Source organism: Lucilia cuprina, chromosome 6 (genome assembly GCF_022045245.1).
Source record: "Lucilia cuprina isolate Lc7/37 chromosome 6, ASM2204524v1, whole genome shotgun sequence".
Taxonomy (NCBI): domain Eukaryota; kingdom Metazoa; phylum Arthropoda; class Insecta; order Diptera; family Calliphoridae; genus Lucilia; species Lucilia cuprina.
Window position 1 is genome coordinate 54,956,573 of NC_060954.1, and position 25,677 is coordinate 54,982,249.

At 30.7% G+C, this 25,677-nt stretch overlaps 1 protein-coding gene across 1 annotated transcript in view; it reads right to left on the reverse strand.

Moving 5' to 3' along the window:
• Window positions 1-1,387: 1,387 nt before the first annotated feature.
• The window catches only part of LOC111684765 (potassium channel subfamily T member 2), a 75,231-nt gene continuing 50,941 nt past the window's right edge, over window positions 1,388-25,677 (reverse strand). The window contains exons 9-20 of the mRNA XM_046954185.1: window positions 24,500-24,605; window positions 24,026-24,241; window positions 23,203-23,366; window positions 23,016-23,127; window positions 22,761-22,946; window positions 22,462-22,668; window positions 10,747-10,917; window positions 8,297-8,520; window positions 7,978-8,202; window positions 7,863-7,908; window positions 3,989-4,177; window positions 1,388-3,898 (exon numbers count right to left, since the gene is read on the reverse strand). Of these exons, the coding sequence (XP_046810141.1) occupies window positions 3,641-3,898; window positions 3,989-4,177; window positions 7,863-7,908; window positions 7,978-8,202; window positions 8,297-8,520; window positions 10,747-10,917; window positions 22,462-22,668; window positions 22,761-22,946; window positions 23,016-23,127; window positions 23,203-23,366; window positions 24,026-24,241; window positions 24,500-24,605 (2,104 nt within the window). The 3' untranslated portion in view covers window positions 1,388-3,640. The remainder of the gene's footprint in view (window positions 3,899-3,988; window positions 4,178-7,862; window positions 7,909-7,977; window positions 8,203-8,296; window positions 8,521-10,746; window positions 10,918-22,461; window positions 22,669-22,760; window positions 22,947-23,015; window positions 23,128-23,202; window positions 23,367-24,025; window positions 24,242-24,499; window positions 24,606-25,677) is intronic.

Sequence of the window (25,677 nt, forward strand, 5' to 3'; positions counted from 1 at the left end):
TTGCAGCATTTTCACTGAATTTAATCTGTTTTTTAATTATTATGTTTTTAATTTAATTTTCTATAATTCGTTTTAAAATTGACCATTTTTATAATGCTAAACAAATTAAAAGTTATTTTCTTTTTTACCAATTTGTTTTTTAAGCTTAAATAATTTACATTTTATAAACAAAAAGATTCAAAACAAAATGTTTAAAAATAGTCAATATGGAAACTAAGGAGTACAAAAACAAAGAGTTCAAAATAGGAGTTCGATTAAAAATAAAATGACAGCGACAACAATAACAACAACAACAACCATCAGTCATTACTTGCATTCTTTTGTAAGTTTTTTAGAAATTTTGCAAGTGTTCGGTTGTTTGGTGTTGAGTGGTCGTGTAATTAATAAAAAAATCCTATTAAAAGTTAATAAATTGTAAATATTTTTTTTATAAATCTATATTTTAAATGTTATTAAATATTTTTATAACAAATTGCAATCAAAAAATATCAAGTAATTTTGTGAAAAAAGTGTTTTAATATTTGAAAAAAAAATCGTATTAAAAGTTAATAAAATGTTAATATTTTTTAATAAATATATAATTTAAATATTATTAAATATATCTATAACAAATTGCAATTTGAAATTAGCAAGTAAATTAGTGAAAAAAGTGTTTTAATATTTCGCAAATATTTCAATATACAGCCGGTTTATTGCTGCCGGTATGTTGTTATGCGGTTCAGTTAGTTTTTACGTTTCGTAACGTTAAGAATCAGTTGTTTGTTCTTTTAGAGTTACGTAAGCCTGTGTAAATCATTTTAAAGACTTTTAAATTGGCAATTCGTTGGAATAAAAATGAAATTATAGCTGGATACGAAAGTAAGAAAGTGAATCGGTGAATAGGTGAGTAATTATTTAGTTTTATTATTCAATTAATTATAGTAGTTTTAAAGAAAAATACTGCTGCAATAGAATAATTTGTTCAGTAGTTTTTTTAAATTATAAACTATTAACTAATCTAGGATTGGGCACAGTTTAGTCTATAGATTAGTATAGTATATATGTCTATAGTATAGATTGGCCTCTAGAATAGTATAAAGATCATAGCATAGTATAAATTCTAAATAATTTATAAGTCCATTGTCTAGTTACTAATCTAAGTTATATTGTAATAATATTGCAACAATCAGTCCATAGACTAGTCTATGCATTAGTCAATACTTTTGCATTTGCATGTTGATATTTTCGTTACTTCGTTATTGAACATCTGTACTAAGAGGCGACAAATGAATTGGTTCTTTACACACATGTAGGAGAATACGCATGGTATCGTCTAAATGCAATATGTAATGAAAAATGGAAAATTTGACAATCATATAGCTCTTTTCATTTTTTGAAATTATTCAAAAAACACATACAAAAAAAGTGAAACAGCTGTTTTCATCTTACTCTGTTATTGTCATATATCAATCGTAAAAACACTCCTATTCTGCATTTCGATCACGTTACCGCATTCAGTAAGACCTGGTTCACACTAGGAAACTTTTTTTGGGAAACTTTTGATTTTTGTGTGTGAGAGAAAGAGAAAGAAATATCAACCATCTCTTTCTCTTACTCACAAAATCAAAAGTTTTCCAACAAAAGTTTCACAGTTTGAACGAGATCTTAGGTAACGATCAAAATTGGTATTCCAATCAAAACGGAATCGAAAGAAAAAGAAGAAGTAATTTCATTTTATTTCATTGCTTAACTACGTTTTTGTAAGTTGTTATTTTAGTGATAAAGCTTCGAATCGAAATGCAGAATACCACAGTTGTCAAACGGAGAATAGACATATTTATACTTATTGCGGAAGTGGTTCAGACGAATAAGTCGAATCAAATAGCATCTTTCATGTAATTGCCCTAATCTGTTAGCTAACGATTTTGACACATACTTTCAAAATCGGTCTTAAAAATTAGATAATAACACAAATCGACCAAACCCTGTGATCAAAGGGTTCTTTTCTATAATATAGAGCTACGCTCAATCCGAATCCAAACTTAGAATTTCTACAACACATCTGAAATTTGAGATATCATAACCTAAAGTTTCAAACAACATATCTTCTCTCGTTTTCGAGATATCTTCATCTGGCAGAATAGTTTAGTTCGTTGGTTAACGTGGTAGTAAAGTAAAGTAGACTCAAGAGACTCCATTTTGACCGGACCACTCCACTCGTCAGATGTAGTATATTACATTTTTAAATCCTGCCTATAGCAGTGAGAAATCTTTGGATATCATAAAGCTACTGTAAGCTGCCAAGGAAACGGTTTCTTTTTACAGATAGAGCAGGGCAATCGCAGAAAAGATGGAAGACCATTTCTTCCTTTTCCCTGTCTTTGAAACTGCGACAGTGTTCATTGAAAGGTAGCTCAAGCCTATTTGCATGTCTGCCTAGCATCCAGTGTCCTGTTATTACTGCTATTAAAATCGATATTACCTGTCAACTTCGGTTTATAAAGTGATTTGTGATGTTTTTCATATTTTGTCGGCCTGCATAACGAATCTAATTAAATTTGTTAGAAGAATTAATAGATTCTCTCTAGTTCTCTCAGATCGCGCCATCAGAATATTAAACTTTCCCAAGCACTTGGACCGGTCAAATTCATGTACAGAAATGCGTTTCATTTTCTTACGATACCGTTTTCAGTTGGAACATTTTGTTTTAAAGTCGTGAAACTGATAAATAATACATTATAAAAAGTGCAGAATATATCTTCAAACAGATCATGTACCCAAGATCGTACTTTTTTAATCTTTCTTCGTTTACCTTAAAATAATCTCGGCAATAATTAAGAACTCAGGTGCCAATTTCTGTACAAGAATCCACAATGGAGCAAATGAATTCCGACTGATTTCGTTAAGTTGCGAATGTCGCCTAAACTTGTACGAAAAATTCTCGAATTACATATACATAAGGGATTCATATGCAAAGCCCATAATGCTAATTGGACTCCACGGTTAGTTTAATAATCTTCCAACAGAACTTAGTCTTGAGATGTTGAAACAGTTGAAATATGAACTTTTCTTATTTAGAATGAAAATGTTTTAGGAATTATTTATAAATTTTTCATTGTAGTTATGAATTGTTTTCCGTGTAGAGAATTTTCCACTTAAAACTAAAAATCTTTAAGAAAGTCCATGCAAAAACTATAAGTTTATTAAAAAAATATTATTTTATAAATAATTCTCAAAAACAAAGTTGCATTAATTTAATTGAACTCCTTTTTAAACAACTAAAACAAAAACACATTAATAAATAAAATTTATAAACACATAAAATTAATTAGGAAACAACGTAAGAGAGAATTAGTAAAGAAGGCCAACTACGTAATCTTAAAGTTAGTTTTCATGTTTTTCTTTTTTTTGCTTAAAATCTAATAACAAAAAATTTAAATAACAAAATAAACCTAAATTTAAACAAAACTATTGAAAAGTTTAATGTACAAGTCGTTGATTTTGAATATTTAACCATTAGAAAGATAGAGGGGTCTCACATCGTCGTTTGGCTGCACTCCTCCATCTAAATGCTTTACATATAGATTTTGATGGTAAATTAAATCCATTTATTTTTCTTCGACATCGAGGAGCGGAGTCGGCGACCCCACATTAGGTTGTATCATACAATTGTACCCTGCAAATGTTGCGGTGATGGCAATTGTGATTGTGATCCACCTTGTGACTGATCTTGGGGTAATTGCAGGGGTAAATTTGTATTTGGACTGGGTGACAAATCAACATTATTGATATTTAGCGTAGAACCACCACCCAAAGTCGAGGGATTAATGCCGCCACCTTGACCGGAAGGCACAACACAGGGTACACCCAATATCGGTGTAGGCTCTTCGGGCGGTGTGACCTGTAATGAAATACGATTCTTTGGAAGATTAGGTAAAAAATAATGAACAATACGTTTAAAGGAAATAAAGAGCGATAGAGTATTAGAGTGTGTATGCTGATGACTAACCTCTAAGCCTATGCTACCATTGAGAGCGATTTTAATGGGGTTAGTATGATTAGTGGCCTGCATTAAGGTGGTAAAATGACTAATGCCTATTTCCTCCAGTGAAGATTTTCTTCTACCCGTATTAACACCAACATTTGGCAAACCCTGACGCAGGGACGACGAACGTCGTAGTAATATATCATTATCAATCTAAAAGAAAACATGGAAATTTGGAACCAAACAATAGAATAGAAGAACAACTCCAAACTAGTAAATCAAACTTTAAAATTCTTTCAACTTTTCAACACATTTAAATTACAATAATCGAGGAGTATTTAAAGAAAAAAAAAAGAAACAAGCTTCATTTTACGTTTGTCAACTTTAAAATAATACAATAATTAATCAATTAATTTGTTAATAAGAAATTTGTATGCAAAACAAGTTTATGATGTGGTTAGGTGCAGTTCAACAATATATCTCTCTCCTTAGTCCATTGTGTATATGTGGTTACATTCCAGTAATCCTCTTCTAGACATCTCCTTGTAGCACTTAACAAAGACATTCACATTTTACACACTTTGCTTAGTGTTGCTGGTGTTGGACTTGTTATCCTTAAGGGATGTTGGTGATCATTATGCTAGTGGTGATGGTGGTTGGTTGTTTGGTTGGTTGGTGGTGGTGATGGTGTTGATATTACGAGTGGCTTTTCATAGTATTTTAGGGATTTTTTTTTTACAAAACTAGGTTTTAATCACTAATAGTTTTTATTTTTTGCAGGAGTTTAAACATAAACAAACAGTCATAGGTGTTAAAAGAGAAACAGAAAGGGTTGGGTTTGAGGTTGTTGGAGGGAAGATATTAGATATATATATATTTTTTGGAAAACAAGTATTAAGGTTTCAAGCCAATTATAGGAGGTGCACGTTTATTTTAATTTACAAGACAAACATAAAGAGAGACATTTAGGACGGTAAGTTATTTTTTGCTTGTGTTTCAACATACAACACTATTTATACAATATATTATACAAGAATTGACTTTCATTTCTCAAAAAGTCAATTCAAGTACTTTTTAATGTTTTTTTTATTTTATAAATGTTTAGGATGTGTGATTTGAAATAAATGATAACAAGCTTTTTTTTGTAAAGGAAGGAGTTTAAAAATATAATTTAAATAAAAAATTAAAATATATTTACATTATCTAAAAGAAGTTTAAACAAAAATTAATAAGCTACTTAAGCAAAAAGCATAGTTTAGCTATTTAGTCAAAGTATATAATATTCAGAAAGTTACAAAAGTAAAAACTGGTGAAAGAAATATCTTCAATAAAGAGGGCGTTATGTGTTAGATTCCTATAAATAATTGCAATCAGCCGATTCAATTTTCTTAGCAATATTATAGAAGTCAAAAGGTTTTTCATAAATAAAGTGGGCCATTCTAACGTTATATGTTTAAGTTACAAAGTAGCTTATGTCTGCCACACAATTGACTATAAGCTTTATACTTAACTCTAGATTGTAGACTAGACCTTCGACAATACTCTAGACTAGACTGTGTTTTTGACTAAAAACTAGACTCAAGGCTAGACGTAAGACTAGTTGCTATACTGGAATCCATACCAGTCTAAACTAGACTAAACTTTAGACTAGACTGTGTATGTGACTAAAATCTAGATCAGACTTTTTACTAGACTCAAGATTAGACTTAAGACTAACGTTTAGGCTTGACTATACAGACTCTAGACACAATACAAGGATTTAGACTAGACTTTAGACTAGTCTTTAGATTAGACTTAAAAGTAGAATTTAGACTAGTCTTTAGATTAGACTTTAGTCTAGACTTTAGATTAGACTTTAGTCTAGACTTTAGACTAAACTTTTGACTAGACTTTACACTTTAGACTACACTTTGACTACACTTTGACTACACTTTAGACTACACTTTAGACTACGCTTTTGACTAGTCTTTAAATTAAACTTTAGTCTAGACTTTAGACTAGACTTTAGGCTAAACTTTAGTTTGACTTTAGACTAAACTTTAGATTAGACTTTAGACTAGACTTTAGAATAGACTTTTGTCTAGACTTTACACTACACTTTAGACTACACTTTAGACTAGTCATTTGATTAGACTTTAGACTAGACTTTAGGCTAAACTTTAGACTAGACTTTAGAATAGGCTCCAGGCAAGGCTCTAGACTAGACTTTAGACCAGACTTTAAACTAGACACTAGACTGACAACTAGACTTTGGAATAGACTATATACTAAGCTTAAGATTGGACTGTACACTTGATTTTTACTTGACTTTTAACTATATTCTATATTAGTCTTCACACTTGACTCAATAGACTTTCGATTTTATTTAAGACCCGACTATAGACAATAATTTGAAATAAACATTAGGACGGACTCTAAAATAGACTTTAGATTAGACGAGATTTTATACTATATACATTGGACATTCGACTAAATGTTGGACTTTATTTCAGATCACACTTTAGACAATACTTTACTTTACTTTACTTTACTATAATTTGGAATAAACTTTAGACCGTAATCTAGAATAGTCTTTACATTAAACGTTAGACTAGACCAGACTCTATAATAGATTTTAAACTATATTAGATTTTAGACTAGACCTTATACTAGACTCTAGACTATCGGTTAGAATTTACTAGACTTAAAGCATGACTTTAGATCAGACTTTAGACTATACATTGCAAAAGATTTCAGACTCGAAGTCTTCTATCAGATTCTAGAATAAACTTTAAAACATTAAACTGGACTATAGACTTAACTTTAGAATGAACTTTACACTAGACACTAGACTATGGACTTAACTTTAGAGTAGACTCTAGCCTAGGCTCTAGACTTTAGACCAGACTGTAGAATATACACTAGACTTTAGAATAGCTACAAGACTAGATAATACTGTAGACTAGAGATTAGATTTGACACAAGACTTTAATCTCGACTTTAGACTAGACTTTAGTTTAGATTTTAGATTAGAAATAGACCATAAATAGATTAGAATAGACTACACCTTAGACTGTTACTTTAAACTAGACCATTGACTAAACTCTAGAAAATACTTTACAAAAGACTATATAGTAGATTTTAGACTACACTCTCAGTTAGACTCTATGACGGACTTAATTTATAGACTGTATATTAGGCTCCAGAATCGACTGTAGAATAGGCACAAGAGTAGACTATAGATCAGACTGTAGACCAGACATTAGATTAGACACAAGACTTTAAATTAGACTAGATTTTAGAGTACATTATACTCAATACTATACTACATTTCAGATAAAACTAAACTATTCTAGAATCCAGATTATTGTTTATACTTAACATAGACTGTATAAAATACAAGACTACAGAACAGTCTATAGACCATGGACTTCACTATACATTAGACCAGACTATGGTCTTAGTTATCGGCTAAAGTGTAGACTATAGACTGGATCTACACTAGTGTTTATGACAAATGATGGACTAAGTCTTGTAAGGGAATGGTTTAGATTTATTTTGAACTAAACACATTTATTTTGAACAAAACAGTTTTGGTCTGATTTGTTTTGAATATTTCGTAAACTACTTATTAAATATAAATCAATTAAAAAGGAAGGAAACTAAAAATTTGATAAAATCAATTAAGTAAATTAACTACGCAAATAATACTGTTATGAAACACAAAACACAGCACAATACGGATAGACAATTAAACCAATATGTATTAGAAAAAAAGTACATAAAAATAGAAATTGCATTTTTGGATAAATACGGGAAATTAAGTAAATAATTGCGTTTTTTTTCTTTTGGTTTTCAAACAATAACAAAAAGAGAAACAAAAAAGAAAAGTGAGAAAATAAATTGAAGTATAGCCAACCCGTAATGAATTACTCCGACCGCGCTGCGAGCCAACAACTGTAGGACTGTCGGGTAGAGAAAGAGAATTGGATTTAATTTGTTGTATTGGCGGCGTGCAGCGTGGCGAAGCATACCCGGCCAATGTTTGAACACTCTGCATTTGCATGGGATTTAGACCCATGCCGGAGCCACGTCTCGAACCGGCGCCAGTACTAGAATTGACACCCACAGAGCTGACATTCGGACCGCAAGCAGCACCCAAATTGATGTTCGAACAAAATGATATGTTGGATTTGCGTCGGGAGTTGTGACGTTCAAAGGTCTTCTGCGCCGAAAAGGGTGAAGGACGTACTAAATAACTGTAAAGAGAGCGAGAGAGAGAGAGAGAGAGAGAGTGAAGTTAATTTTATTAAGTATTTCCTTAATATGTTTGGGGAACCCTTTACAACTTACATCAAATCGCCTTCTTCTAATTTAAGATCACAGCTTGGATTGATTATCACATACGATAAATGGTTGCGTTTCTCGCTTACATCATCATAATCAATGGTGGGTAAATTTAATGATTCCATGCGACTTCTTACTAAATTCGCTATTTCTGCCCTTTCGATTTGCTGCGCATGATTATCTCTTGCCTCATCTGCCAAATTGATCGAGTACTGAAAAAACATAGATGACTATTGTACAATTAGTTTCTCTTTATCCTTTAAGGGGGTTAGAGGATGTTATTACTTTTTTTATTTATTTTTTTATGTATAAAACAGCTACTAAGTTTTTAATAACACTACTAGTTGTTATTTTTCTTTTAAAACAGTTATTTTCTATTTTTTTTGTTTAATTTTCATGATTAAATCTTTATTATAATTTACAAAAAAAGTTACTGTAAGCAGCGCAGTTTTAGTAGAAAATGTTGTCTGTTTTTGGATAATTTTTTAATAGTAATGGAACGATTAAAAGCATTCCTAATTTTACAAAAAGCTTTTTTATTAACAGTAGTTTAGTTAGTGGTTTTTAAATTATTATTATATATATTAACTAGTTAAATAGTTCATAGTTCAGTTTGAAAATTAAAAGAGAATCATGCTTCAACTACGGTTTTTATTTTTCTAAAATTTTCAAAAATGCATATTGAACAAGTCATTCATTCAGTAGGTCTTTAAAAAAATGTTTAGGCAGTTTTGTTTTTTAATTAGAATTTTATATAGTAATGTTTTACCTACCTTGTCGTTCAAGACCCCAGGAATTTATTTTATATTTGTTAGTTATTAGTAAATTATAAATGTGTTACGTATTGAGAATAAGTCAACAAGGGTATAATGGACTAACCAAATGAAACTTTTCAATTTCATAGACAAAATCTAGTACATGGACAGTTCAACGAGTAGTCATTAAGATCATTCAATAATCTAGCCCATAAAGTAATTAACATATTAGTTAAGATGTTAGTCTATAGTCTACCCATTAGATTAATCTTTATAGTAGTCAATAGTCGTTGCCATAGACTATTCAATAGGACTCTGGAGACTAGTCCAGAGACTAAGCCATAATGGCAGTCCATAGTCTAAAACATAGAAAATACAATGCAGTAGTTAATAGATTAATCAATAGACTAAACATGGACAAACCAATAAAATACTATATAGATCAGCTAATAGAATATTCCTTAAAGTAGACAAAAACCTAGTTCCTGGACTAGTTAATATCCTAATCCATAAACTAGTCCATGGGCTAGTCAATTGACTAGTTTATAGTCAACTTCATAGCCTAATCAATAGAGTAGTCAATAGACAAGTTTATAGAGTAGTTTATAGTTAGACTAGTCAGTAGACTGGGTTATAGACTAGGCAATAGACTAATCCATTGACATGTCAAAAGACTAGCTCATAAACTAGTCAATACAGTCGACCTTAGACTAGACAATAGATCAATATCATATAGAATAAACCAGTCCATAGAATTGTCAATTGTCTAATCAATAGATTAGTTTATAGACAACTTCATAGACTGGTCAATTAGTATATAAACTAGTCAAGTCGATAGACTAGTTAATAAACTCGTATATATAAACAAAAGACTAGGCAATAAACTAATCCTTGTACATGTCAAGAGACTAGCTCATGGACTAGGCAATACAGTACTCCTTAGACTTGTCAATGGACTGGTCCATAGACAAGTTTATGGGTAAACCAAAAGAGTATTTCATAGACCAGCTAATAGAATATTCCTTAGACAAGACAATAGGAAAGTTAATAGACTAGCTAATAAGCTAATCCGTAGATTAGTCAATTGTCTAATCAATAGTTTAGTTATAGACAACGTCACAGACTAGACTATACTATGGACTAGCTCATAGACTAGTCGATAAACTTGTTTACAGACAACTACATAGACTAGTCAATTAGTTTATAGACTAATCCATTGACATGCCAAAATACTAGTTTCAAGACTACAGACAAGTCGATAGACTAGACAAAAAAAGAGTATATAGTCTAAACTATAGACTAGGCAGTAGAGATTAACATGCCGAAATACTAGTCCATAACCTAGATTATGAACTAGGCAATACAGTAGTCAGACAAGTCAATAGTATGGTCCATTATATGTCTATGAATAAACCAATAGTCTAATATATAGACTAGTCAGAAAAGTGGTCCATAGACTAGTCCAGAAACTTGTCAGTGGCAAAGTCTGTAGAGTTGTAGATAAACAAGTCAATAGGGCCAAAGTATAAAAGATAAGCATTTTTCTTGTAGGGTAGGACCTAACGGACTTAAAGTCCTTTATTTTATGATATAGTATTTAAATGTTGTTGGTTATTTTCGTCCGAAATGGAATTCATTATGTTGTCATATAAGGAGAATTAAACATTTATTTTATTTCTAAACTATTTAAATACTACTTACTGTTGATCCCTTGCGATCGGTACATCCACCCAAACAGGTAGTCGACTTATGATGTTGATGGGAATGATGCGAGTGTGGGCCACCCGATGATGGTGGTCGATATGTAACACTGTGCAATACTTCCTTACTACCTTTAGATGACTCGGGTGTGGCATTAGTTTCCTCATCATACTTTTGTTTGTTAATTATTTGTTATTTTTCATATAATTTGTTTTAGTAGTAGTAGTAGTGGCAGAGTTGTATGTTTTTTTTTTAACAAAATTTTTTATTTATTTTTTTATTCAGTATTTAATGTTAGTTACAACCCAAATGAGTAAAATATGAAAATTTAATAAAAAACAAATAAAATGTATGAAATATTGGTTTTATGTTGATATGTTTGTTATAAAAATTTTATGTTAATTGTTAGAAATAAAAAGATAAACAATATACTATAATACTATACAAATTAAATTTAAATTTATATAGTTATTATTCTATATAAATTTAAACTAAGTCATGCTAAATGGTTTAAAAATTAATCGAAAAAAAAGAATAACAACTAAATGTGTTTTTGTGTGTGTGTAACCTCAAAATCAATTTCATTGTTTTTATAACTATAACTAACAAACTAACTATTTATAATTCTACATTGAACTAAAAAAAATAATAATAAAATATTTGTATAAAAACGGATTTGCTTTTTTCGGTGGTTTTATAAATAAAATAACAAATTTCACACTACATATGGCTATTTATATTTCACAAGCTTTTTTAAAATGCTTAAATTAAAAAACTAAAAATTTTAAATAAAAGTGAAAAAAAAAATAGTTCATACAATATTAAAAAATATTCTCAGGAATTTTAATGTTTGTTTTTTCGGTTAATGCCTTAAATGTTACTACGAGAGTAAATTTAAAAGCTTAAATTTGCTTTAACTTTAATGAGCTCCCAAAGTGTTCCCCTGCAATAACTTTAAAATTTTAAAGATAAGTTAAAATCGCTTAAAATTTTCTTCTGGACCCCCCATAGGAAATCATCTTTAAGTGCACTTCACACGATCGCACTTTACGTACGACAAGTCTAATGAACAAGTTAAATAAAATTCCATCCGTATGACAAAAGAGAGAATAAAAGTCATTTGATTTATATTTTTCGTGTTTACACGATTGGTATAAAACAATAAAAAAGTAAGATGAAAACAGCTGATTCACTTTTTTATATGTGTTTACATAAAATACAAATACCTGATCTAATGTGACCAGCTTGTTTTTTGAATCATTTCAAAAAATGAAGAGAGCCATACGACTGTCAAATTTTCCATCCATATTCTCTCTCAATGTGTGATGGTTTCATTACATACTCTTCTACACAAAATTTTGACAGATCATATTACTTGTGTGATCGTGTAAAACCGACTTTACTTTCAATGTTGACCTATGTTGATGTATAGGTAATTCGGTAAATCGAATTCAAAATTTTCTTCTGGAATTTGTTTTCAAAGCTTATTATTTATATTTCTGTTAAAGTTTTAAGAATGTCGGATTATATTTAAATCAAGTGCCCGATATCAATGAGTTATTTTTGTCCCCTTTCCCCCCGTGAATCCACACTTGCAATAACCTAATCCATAAACTAATCAATATAAATTTAATTGCAAAAAAGTCATTGTAATGATTTATAGTATAATAACCAACAGATTTGTCCATTGAATAGTCAATAGATTGCCCATAGACAATTCCAAATACTAGAGGATAGATTAGTCCTTGGACTAGTCACTATATACATATACTGATTTCTATACAAGTCCATAGAATAGTCATTAAACTAGGAAAAATACTAACAAATTAATTAGTCAATAGACTGGTCTATAGGATTTTTGTATTAACTGAGCTAAAGATTAGTCTACAAACAAGTCTAGGCAAATCTATAGACTGGACAATAGACTAATCCATAGTCTAGTCAATAGAATAGTGAAAGTTTAGTCTAATGATTTTTATCATTAGAGTTGTCATTTTAATTTGTTTGTTTATTGTCTAGTCAAGAGGCTTTCTCATAGAATAGTCCATAGAAAAGAACAATCCTTAGATTAGTCTATAAACAAGTCTAGATAAGGTCTTTAACTAGTTTATGGACTACACCACTTTAGTGGGGAGGGTAATTTGGGTTTGTGCTGATGTTTGTAACGCTCAGTAATATTGGTCCAATACCCAAGTATACCAATCGGCTATGTCCGTCCGTCCATGTAAACTTTGTAATCAAACTATAGGTCGCAATTTTGAAGATAATTCAATGAAGATAATTGCTCCAGGGAAGAACCCTACTGAAAATGGTTAAGATGGGTCAATTATTATCTTGCCTAATGACTAATATAAAAGTCATTAGACAAGTCAATAGAATAGTAAGTAATATAGTCAAAGCACTAGTCTACAGAGAGTAAATAGAACATTCCATAGACCAATTCTTAGACTAGTCAACAAACTGGTCTATATAACTGTCATTTGGCTATACATTAGACCAGTCAGTATACTATTTAAAAGAATAGTCAGTACAATATGTGTTACATATACTCGTCTACTGACAAATCCTTAGGTAAGTCTATTGACTAGTCGATAGACTAATCCATAGTCTAGTCAGTAGACTGTGCCAAAGGCTAGTGAATACACCAGTCCATTGTCTATATACGAGTCGTTAGGCTAGTCAATAATTTGGTCAAAAGACTAATATATAGATTTTCATATACTAGTTCATAGACTAGTCACAACACCAGTCTAAAGCTTTAACAATGTAACAGTCCAAAGTCTAGTCTATAGACTAGTTCATAGACAAGTCTTTAGTCTGGTTAATAGAGTAGTCCATTAGTAAGACTTTAGATTGGTCAATAGACTAGTTCATAGAAATGTCTTTAGACTGGTCAATCGTCTGATCATTAGACTGTTTCACAGACTACTCGAAAGACTTGTCATTACTCTTGTCAAAAGACTTTTCATTAGACATAGATAAGTGTAGTCAATAGACAGTCATTATATTAGTCAATAGATTACTTACTAGATTTGTCAATAAGTCATAGTCTAATAGAATAGTCAATAGACAAGTCCATAGAATAGTGAATAGACAAGTTTATAGACTAGTCCCTGAGTTAATTAAGAGATTATTACAAAGGCTAGTCAAAATAACAGTCCATGATTCATAACTCAGTCATTAGACAAGATCATAGTCTAGTAAATAGATTAGTCCTATGAATAATCAATAGACTTCACCACCCCCTTCTCCTAGGGTCCTTAGTGTACAGCATTGAACAATCGATAGACAAGAAAATCGACAGGTTCATAGACTAATCCACAGACTAGTTCGCAGATTAGTCAAAAAACACATGTCCATATACTAAATAGTCCTAAGAGTAGTGAATAGTATTTTTCATGGCTAACAGATTACCCGATTTACATAACATCTAAATCAATAACACTAAAAGCCTTGAACTGTAACAAAAAATCACATTAAAATTTTAAAACAAAATCCAGAAAAGTATAGAAAACAAACAACAACTACAGAATATTTAAAATAGTTTAACAACAAAACAACAAAAAAATACATATTTAATAATTCAATAAATTGCAATAATGTAAACGCTTTATAAACCAAAAAAGAGGATTAACAAACAATGGCTAAGCTGAAGTTTTTAAGTGTTTAATTAAATTTAAATTTAAACAGAAAACCATTTGAAGGGTCATAAATGCTTTAAACGTGAAAGAAACACATTTGCTATGTTCACACTAGCAAAATATTTGAAAAAAAAATGAAAAAATATCAAGTGATCAAATGAAACATTTATGGTTTTAAAATGGTTGTAGCAACAACTTGCAATTGTAAGTTATTTGTTGTAACAAATTTTCTAGTAACAAGGAAAAATTTGTTTGTGTCTTTTTGTTTTTTACTTCAAATATTTAATTAATGTGAACATATCACGAAAAATACACTACCAAAGTAAAGCCAACAAAATGGAGAGTCCATTTTGTCCCCCTTAACAGGTATTAAAACAAAATCAAATTAAAATAAAAACAACAGAAAAAAAGGTGAAAATATTTTAAAATGCATTGAAAATCTCCAAAAAAAAATAAATATATTTACAAGTTCGAACATGTTATGGTTGTAAACGTAATGTATGTATGTATATATGTATAAGCAGGTGTAAGTAATATACATATGTATGTATGAAAATATGTAAGAATATTTTTGTTGTGAGTGTTTTCGATCGACCATTTTGAAATTAATTTAAATGAAAATGTACAACAACAGCAAGCGCACATCACACGTTATAAACACAGGATTACAACTGAAACCGCAAGCGACAGGCGTTTATCAAAGGTTAAAGTTTTATATTAAGAACAAACACTAAAATAAAAAGCCATTTTGGAGGACATGTCCCCAGGTAAAAGTCAACACCTTGACGACCATGGTTGTGGTTTCAATTGTAATCAAACTATAAATGTTTTTATTTTATTTTATTTTTTTTTAATTTAATTCACTTTCATTTTTATTTACATTTAAACAACACCAATAACAACAATGAACCGCAAATAACCATAATAACAACAAAACGAATGTAACTCAAATGGTATTTGATAAAAAAGAAGAAAAACATAAAAAAGATCTCAATAGAAAAATGAAATAAAAACCATTTAAGAAGAGAACAACGAACCAAAACAAAAGAAAAAAAAAACAAGTAAAGGCAAAGGACTCACTGCGTGCGTGTGCGTTATTATCAGTTAAAGTCCAATACAATGATGTTTTTTATTGTTTTATTCATTTTGAACTATTATTAATATTAATTAATACCGTATTTTATTTTATTTAATTTTTGTTTTTCATTTTTGTTAAAGTGTTTTGAATTTACGAGTATAAATAAATATTTTATTCAAGTACATATGTATGTATGTTGTGTATGTCATTGTGACATTTAATTAGTTGATATTTTGAAGAGATAGAGAGAGGAAAGAAAGAGTGGTGTAATTATGTATATAGAAAGTTTATTTGGTTTGGGGAATAGGGGTTGGGATTGATGTTTTAAAGGGCTCAGGTTTTATATACCATAAAGAGTAGAGTGGTTTTGATAGAGGCAGTATGATGTCATGTTGTAAAAACTTAAGTGGTTTGTGGCATATGATGTTTTTAAGTGTGACAAATGATATTAAGTGATTTTATAATTGAATATTAAAATTATATTTTTATTTGTATTATTATTATTATTATAAAAATTATTAACAAAAATCAAATATGAAAAATTTATATTAAATATTAACACCACTTACACGAAGACGGGAGGCATGCAAAGAGAATAATGTGTGAAGGACCTTGCCTCAATAGCCAGTGTAAACAAGAGAACGTGCTGTATCTTCCTTCTCTCTAGAGCATTAAATATATATTATTTTCTCAAAAAATCTAAATTTTATTCATATATGAAGTCCATCCCTAACCTAGCCTCTATTGGGCCTGTTGTACTTAGCTCCATAAGCAGTGATTCAGGTAGGAATCGAACCCACCACCTCTGATCTACTAGACTAGAACAATAAACACTAAGCTATGAGGAAACAAATAATGAAGATATATGTTTTTCTTGATAGCTGCGAATCTTTGGAGATGCAAAAATATTACTTGTGTTAACAACCACTCAGAAGTTGTACTTAGCTTCTTAAGCAGTGGATCAGCTAGGAATCGAATCCAACACCTCTGGTCTACTAGACTAGAAGAATAAACACAAAGCTATTGGGAAACAAACAATGAAGCTATATGTTTATCTTGAACGCTGCGTAACTTCGGAGATGCAAAAATATCACTTGTGTTTACAACCACTCATCAGAGATGGTATTTGTTGATTCGGCGATAGCACCTAGAGCATCCATCAAATATGCCAAAAATATGTTTTTAATAATGGAAAAACAATATGTGGTTAGTCTGGTATGAACAGAGCAAACCCTGAACATAAATGGTCAAAAAAGTAAAGTTCAATGGTATAACTTATACAAGATACCTTCGATATATCATTATTTAAACCAGAATATTCCTTTTATATAACTCATTCATTGACAAAAAACTTCCGACACACTCACTCTTGCTAAATGGATAGGTGAGGTCAGCATACACCTACATCCATCTTGTATCATTTTCAACAATTTGTCACACAGGCACTACTTTGCTGAGTATCTGTTGTCTCGACAACTGTGCAGAACTTATCCGGAAATATAGACTTTATCGTGCATCAATCCGATGAAATTCTTTTCCCTCTCAACCCGAAGAGACAAAGTTCGAAACTCTGTTGCGTGGGCTGCCGACTTCAGTTCTATCAGATTATGAGGCTCGCAGAGACCTCTTCAATAACAGTCTGTCCCGTGAGCAATCGATTCCAGCCGTAGCAGATGATAAGGCTCTCTGGTTTGAGCCAAGTTCAATCCATTCCAAGAACAAGTCTTCAAAGACCGACTAAACATCTATGTTTTCAACCCATGTGTATCATACAAGGATTAGCGATGTTGTAAATCGAAGGAATAACCTAACCCTGATAAAAATTTTATCCAACTTAGAGATGTGCAGTTAACAAAGGTTTAAGTTAGCCTTTGCAAACAGTTATTAGGCCGAATACACCACCAACTATTTAGCAGAACATAAAGTTGAAGATCGTTGGACATTGTACAGTGAAAATTAAACAAAATTAAAATTTAAAACACAGTATCACCGAAAATATATTATAATAACTTCGTGCTGATGGTTTCGTATTCTTTATAAACCAATTGATAAGAAAGAAGCCTTATTCATTAAATTCTCTTATATCGAAAGTGGCAGAAGAACTATTTTTTCCGTGTAGTGTATTGTGCAGTCCACTGGCCAAACTACCACAAATGGGTGTGTTCTTGAAGAAACACGTGTGTTACTCAAGAATATACGGGTATTGGAAACAAATTCCTTAACTTTAGAGGAACACATTCCATTGTAGTATCGATACCCTACTGTCACTGACAAATACCTTCGCCCTCTCCTGTACGCGGTCGAGCTATAATTCGAAGCTCCGGCCCATATATGAGAGTTGTATTTCATTTTGGTGGTTTGGATGCTCTACCCTACGGCGGTCTTTTTCATTCACTAGTAGACTTCGCCCCTGAATCCTTCAATAAATAACTCAGGTGGCAATTTTTGTACATGGATTTGACCGGTTCATGTACAAGCACTTTGCTAAAGTACTCGAGCTATTTAATCTCTGACCATTGGATGGCCTCTGTTGATTCGTCAACAGCACCTAGAGACGTAACCGGTGGACCGAACTACGAATCCATTGTGGTAATTCTGATATGAATAGAGTATGGTATAATTTGTATATTATACCATTCATCCATCATCATACAACCCAGCACACATCTCATTAATACGACACATTCGTAAGAGAAAAACATACGGCATATTTATTATAGGTAGACGGGTGAGTGAGGCCCGCCATACCCCATTGACTTTACCTTACAATCTTTTAACCGCCACACACTGTTACAGCGAATTTGGGTTTAAACCGCAGCCACTACATCCCGAAGGAATCTCAACCAACTGTTCCTGCGGGAACATATTTCTACAGGGCGGTAATTTTCTGGGTTATTAGCATCTCCTTTTATAGGAATTGCAAAAGGTTAGCTAATGGACGAGCTAGCGTCGAACAGCACTGCTTCAAGGCCAGTGCTGGTATGCTATCTGGTTTAAGAGACTTGTTGAGATCTGTTAAAATCCTTTTAACGCTTACCAGCAAGCAAGATTTGCTTGCGAATGTTACCTATAGAAATTTACCTGAACTCTGTTTCTAACTTAGAGAGATAAGACCATAATTGCCTACGCTTTGAAGCAACTATAAGTGTATATTCAGTTACTGAAATTCTGGTCCTTCGTGTGCAGTGGTGTCAAAATTGATAATAAAAAAACAGAAAAGAGAATATACAATTTCAAAAGCGTGCCCTTTATATAATTGATAAATTTAAACTGGAAATATTTTGTAATATCTGTTGAAAGAAGTAGTTGAAAGTAGTTTAAGTAAAACTTAGCAATTTTAGAAAATTGTTAATAATTAATATTTGATCATAAGTATAAAAGTAGTTTTAATAAATATTAAAGCATTTACACAATATAACATACGAAGAAATAGTAGAAGAAAAAAAATAGATATCTTTTGTTTGATGAAAAAATTACAAATTACAATACAGGCTAAATTTGTATCATAAGCAAAGTTTCATACTTAATTTGAAGAGATTTACAAAGAGACAAAAGATATAAATTTTGCGAAAAATTTAAAGCATTTCTTTTTTTTTCTGGGGGTTAATAAAACAAAGACATTTTTTGTGAAAATAAATCATACAAAAGTAAAAAAAATGTACTAAAAAGACATAAAAGTACTAAAATAAGAAAATAATTGAAAAAAGGATAAAGAAAATGCTACTAAAACAATATGCATAACCTAAATCAGATATCTGATCTTAAAAGTTCTATTTCTTCAATTTTAATTGATTTTAGAATTATGAAAAAAAACTTTGTGATAAGGACATGTATATGTGTATCCGAATTAGGATGGTATCCTTTGTGTTTGGTTAATGCATATAGTGGCGATTGTCTCAAAGTTCAAAGTTCATTTGTATGGCAGATCAATAGACTGTAAGATCAGTGAAGCGCAATCATATTTCTGAATCTTTCAACACTTGAAGAAGTGATACACAGAGGACGTAGTTCTCAACTACAAAAGATCTTAGGCAATTTCTTCTTGGAAACCATGTGACCTATCTAATAACCATCCTAATACTGTAACTGTAAAGTTTTCCATACACATATACATGTCCTTGTTTAATTATATGTATGAGTATTAGACTCTTGAGAATAATTTATAGATGTTTACATAGTTTTTTTTGCAAAGTCCTAAAAAATGCATACAAATTGCCAAGGAAATTAAAGAATAAAAGAGAGATAAAAAATACAAAGTTTCTTGTTTAAAGAATAAAAAATTTGTAGTCAGATTATGGTCTTTAAAAAGTATATTACATTGTTAAATTGTAATCACTCAGACTTTTTTGTTTAAAGAGAATATAAAAGTTTGCTTAGGAATTGTATGAAACTGCATAAAGTCAAGGTCGAGAGCAGACTTTTTCCAAAATTTTAAAAATTAAAATGATTATTTCGAAAGTTTTAGAAACTCTCTTATTTAAGCCTCTTTTCTTAATATTAGAGATAATGTTACCTCGATCTAGAGCAGAAAGTCTCTTTAGTTTGACAGTCTCTTTAGTTTGTATATCTGATTCGATCTCAAGATGTCGATTATTAGACTTTAGTGTTCTAATTATAGGGCCTATAAAGATTAGAATGTTTTGACTAGAAATATAGCAGTGTCTGAACTATAAAGCTATTGTGGATTTTGGTTCTCGACTACAGAATAGGTCTACAAAGACCTTAACTTTGTACTTCAATTATATATATTTTAGTTGCTCTCTTGACGATTGAAAATATAAACTATTTTCTACAGAGAGTTGCTAGACTCTTTCACTACATTGACTACAGGAACTATAGCTTTTCGACTATCGAGACTATACAGTTCCTATAACGTAGACAATAGTTTATCGACTACAGAGACTGATGTCTCTCTACTTTAGAGACTGTAGACTCTTTACTGTAGAGACTGTAGGCAGTCTCTCGACTTTATAAACTATAATCTTTTGAAAACGGAGACTATAGTTTCTCGACTGCAGAGACTATATAGCCGAGATATTGTGGTCGAAATACTATAGTATCTATGGTCGAGAGAATATAGATATTATAGTCTCTGTAGTATAGATACTATAGTCTCTTTAGCTGAGATACTGTAGTTTCTATATTCTCTCTTTTATAGAAACTACAGTATCTCAGCTAAAGAGACTATAGTATCTATACTACAAAGACTATAATATCTATATTCTCTCGACCATAGATACTATAGTATCTCGACTACAATATTTCGGCTATATAGAGATTATAGTATCTCGGATATAAAGACAAAAGTCTCTCGGATATAGAGGCTATAGTATCTTGGATATAGAGACTACAACCTCTTAGCTATAAAGACTAGAGTCTCTCGGCTATTATGACTATAGTCCACGAATATAGTTTTTCAGCTATAGAGGCTATAGTTTCACGGCTATTGAGACTATAATTTCCCAGCTATTGAGACTATAGTCTCTCATCTATAGAGACTAAAGTTTCTCGTCTATAGAGACTATAGTCTCTCGGCTATGGAGATTATAGTCTCACCGCTATAGAGACTATAGTCCCTGGCTATAGTCTATAGTCTCTCAGCTATAGAGAATAAAGTCTCTCGTCTATAGAGATTATAATCTCTCGGCTGTAGAGACTATAGTTCCCGACTATTGAGACTATAGTCTCTCAGCTATAGAGACTAAAGTCTCTCAGCTATAGAGACTATAGTCTCTCAACTATAGAGGCTATAGTCTCTCAGTTATAAAGATTATAGTCTATCGGATGTAGAGACTATAGTCTCTCAGATATAGAGTATATCGACTAAAGAGGCTACATTCTATGAACTATAGAGACTATAGACTTTTAATTATATATACTATAGTCTTCCAATTATATTGACTATAGTCTTATGACTATAAAGTGTTTAACTTATTTTAGTCTTTAGAGGATAGTTAATCTATCTGGAAGATTTAGACTTTCGAGTTTGGGACCAAAGTTTCTCTAATAGAGAGATTAAAGGCGATAAACTTTAGAGACAAAAGACTCTCGATAGATAATCGATAAGCTAATATTGATTCTTAAGACTACAGTCTTTAATCTAATGATACTCTCCCTATTATATCTCAACAGAAATAAAAAAATTCTATTAAATTTGACGATTTAAGCCTTAGTGGAACTTAAATTTTTGAAGAGAATTCTTAACAGATTAATAGGTCGTAGTTATTATAAAAATAATTTATATACATTTAAGCAATTTATTAAAAATACAACAACATACAATGAAAAATTGTAAAAATTTTAACATAAAATTCTAATTAAATAGGTGTAAATCGATTAGAATGAATTCCTTATAATTTTCTAGATTTTACAAAGTATTTTGTAATGAAATTACAGATTCTAATACTTATTCCTTTAATAAAAATTCTATCGAAATCTTAACTATATATGACATAAGTATAAACACAATAAAAGCGTCTGTGTAACGGAAACGAGAAAAAAAGTCAGAACACAATTGAATAAAAATAGAAATTGTTAAGAATTTTCTTAAACATTTGTACAATTTGAGTGGAATTTTAGTAATTTTTAAAAACAAATTTTGTAGCTTTAGTTGTGTTTATACATATTTTTTTAAAATTAATTTAAATTTATTTTAATATTTATTTAAAATGAGTAAAAATTTAAAAAAAAAGTAAAACAAAGGTGATTAAAGTAAAGAGTGTGAGTTAGAGGTGTATTTATATGTGTATGTCCATGTGTAGAGGTGGGTGGGTGTGTATAATAGAGTAGAGAAAGAGAGCGAGTTAGAGAGTTAAACAATTTTAATTTTTTTTAAATTGGTTTTGCGTACTAGTGGATTTTTTCTTTAGACTTTTGTTCTTAAGATTTAATTTAATTGAATTTAATAATTATAGTTAGTATTATTTAGTAGTATTGGATTGTATTGCATTTTAATTGGTATTTGTTTTTGTTTTATTGTATTTAACTTGGACTCACCGATGGTCGCAAGCGCACACAGTGCTTTCCGAAAGCTGAAAATGGTCCCCATTTGTCTACAGGTGAATTACTCACATGTGTTGCTTCCGTATTGGAAGTATCCTGAGTACGATATATGCCAATTGGTATTTCACAAGTCGTCGAGCATAATTTCTGATATAGACGGCCATATGTACGTATCCACATGTCATCTTTGGTAATGCGCATCTAAAGAAAGAAAGAAATAAAGAAAGAAAAAAAAAATACCAAGAAAATAAGTTAAAATCTTTATTAAACTATTGATTTCTTGTAAAACCTACCGATGTTAGAAAACCACTACCCGGTGCCTGATCTATACCTAATAATAGTCTTACAAAAGTTATAACATAATCCTTGACAAATGCTTGATAGAGTAAGGTATCCAACATTGAGGCACTAAATACGGCACCGGCAGCGAAGGGCAAACGAAACATATATGATATATGAGAGCCACGTTCTTTCTCCCGCTAAAAGTAAGTGAAAACAAATCAAGAGAATTTGTTTTATGGTTTTAGTTTTTCAATTGTCTTTCTTACCTTTTCCATTTTACTCAGATGTAAAGCGTATTTATCATGAGCTCTAAATTGCATAAAACGCATATTGGAACTCTGTGACAATTCTGTAATACTCTTAATGCTAGGAAAAAATCTATATAAAAAAATTTAAATTAAAGTTTATAAATATATTTTTTTTATCTTAAGTTTTTTAAATGTTTTAAATTACTTGAACATAGTCTGTACGGCCACTATAGTATTACAATCTGCCAGTGAATCTTCTTCGGCTGAGTTTGAGAGTTCTTTATTTACAACTACCACACTCTCCGCTAATGTTATGCCAGCTCTTAGTAAATCATCTAGACAATCTATGGAGCCTAGCATCCAATAAACCTTTAATGAAACAGTATTAATTTTTTATGTTGATAAACATATGTCAATTTTGATTCTAATTACTTAACATAACCTAACTATAACACCGAATAAAGATTTTCGTTTTTGAATTCTCGCCTTTGAGAACTGAACCAGAACTGAACTAGAACTGAACTAGAACTGAACTAGAACTGAACTAGAACTGAACTAGAACTGAACTAGAACTGAACTAGAACTGAACTAGAACTGAACTAGAACTGAACTAGAACTGAACTAGAACTGAACTAGAACTGAACTAGAACTGAACTAGAACTGAACTAGAACTGAACTAGAACTGAACTAGAACTGAACTAGAACTGAACTAGACTGAACTAGAACTAGAACTGAACTAGAACTAAACTAGAAGTGAACTGAACTAGAACTGAACTAGAACTGAACTAGAACTGAATTAGAACTGAACTAGAACTGAACTAGGACTGAACTGAACTTAACCAAAACTGAACTAGAACTGAAATTTTTTTAAGGGTTCTTTCAATTCGCCATAGAAGGCATAATCAATTTTTTACAGAAACTATTGTCTCTTGATTATTGATCCTGTACGCCCTTAAGGGTTAAAGTTGACTAAAGTTACATTTTTCGTCCTTAAAATATTTGCTACAACCAATGAAATATTTACTCACCAATGGAAAATACGATAAAGCATCCAAAAATGCCACATCCGGTCTACGCTCTAACAGTAAAATAATTGGATTCAATGAGGTTTTCGAACGGAAATGGGCACGCAACGGTATGATGAAGTTATAAATACCATTCGAGGCATAGTCGGCAGCTAAAATTATTGTTTTATTTTGCCATTGATATTCTTTGGCATTACGGTAGCCACAATGTTCACAGACCTTAAAAACAATAAATAAAAATAAAATAGAATAAAATATGATTACTAAATGATTCATAAAAGAAATTTAAAAATAGTGACCATAAAATGTGTTTTCCTGTTAAATTCATGTTTGTTTTAACGACGTCAGTTTATTTTAGCAAAACTTTCTGCTTTTTATGTATTAGTTTTATACAGTTTTGTGATGTCCTGTTTTAAAAACTTGTTTAACTTATACGGACATAAACATACAAACACACAAGAATGGGGATAGACATACCTGTGCTAACTGTAAACAGCATAATGGTTTCTTCTCCTTAAGTAAATAACAGAGCGTGGGACTAACACCAATAAACGGTGACACAGGAGGAAATCCTTTAACGATGCTGCACAAACAAAACGGAGATATAGAAAGAGAAAAAGAGAAAACACAAACAAACATTTATTATGATATTAAGCTATTTTCTCTTGATGTTTTTTTTTCTGTTCATAAAAAAACATTAAAAGATTTCATGGTCCTTTCATAATTTTTTATTTAATAACAAAATTCTTTTTTTTAAAGGATATCATATATTTTTCTTAATTTAACGTTTAACTTAATATAAACAAAATGGTAAAACATTTCAATAAAAATAAGGAAGTTTTATAAAAAATGCTTAGATATAAATAAAAGCAAAATAAAGGAAGCTATTTGATATTTATTTATTAAATAATTTGGTGGGATATATTATTAAATAATTGAAATTAAATTTGAAAACATTTGTAAGTGGAAAAGGAATAATGATGATTTGGATATGGATAAAATATTTCTTATAAAATTATTAAAATTTTAACTAACAAGCAAGAATGTTCTTTAACTAACAAGAACTGGAACTGAATTAGAACTTAACTAGTACAGAACTAGAACTGAATTAGAAGTGAACTAGAACTGAATTAGAACTGAACTAGAACTGAACTAGAACTGAAGTAGAACTGAACTAAAACTGTACTAGAACTGAACTAGAACTGAACTAGAACTGAACTAGAACTGAACTAGAACTGAACTAGAACTGAACTAGAACTGAACTAGAACTGAACTAGAACTGAACTAGAACTGAACTAGAACTGAACTAGAACTGAACTAGAACTGAACTAGAACTGAACTAGAACTGAACTAGAACTGAACTAGAACTGAACTAGAAATGAACTAGAACTGATCTAGAACTGAACTAGAACTAATCTAGAACTGAACTAGAACGGAACTAGAACTGAACTAGAACTAAGTAACTACACTAACGTATAAATGATAGACATTAGCTTCTAGACTATAAAACTAAAATCTGTCGTCAGTAGATTTGGTATCTCGAAAGAAAATATTTATTATGACTTAACTAGAGTTAATAATCATACGGTTAGATAGCCTTAAGTCTCTTGAGATGAGACTGTAGATGTCATAGTATCTCCACTATTGAAATTTTT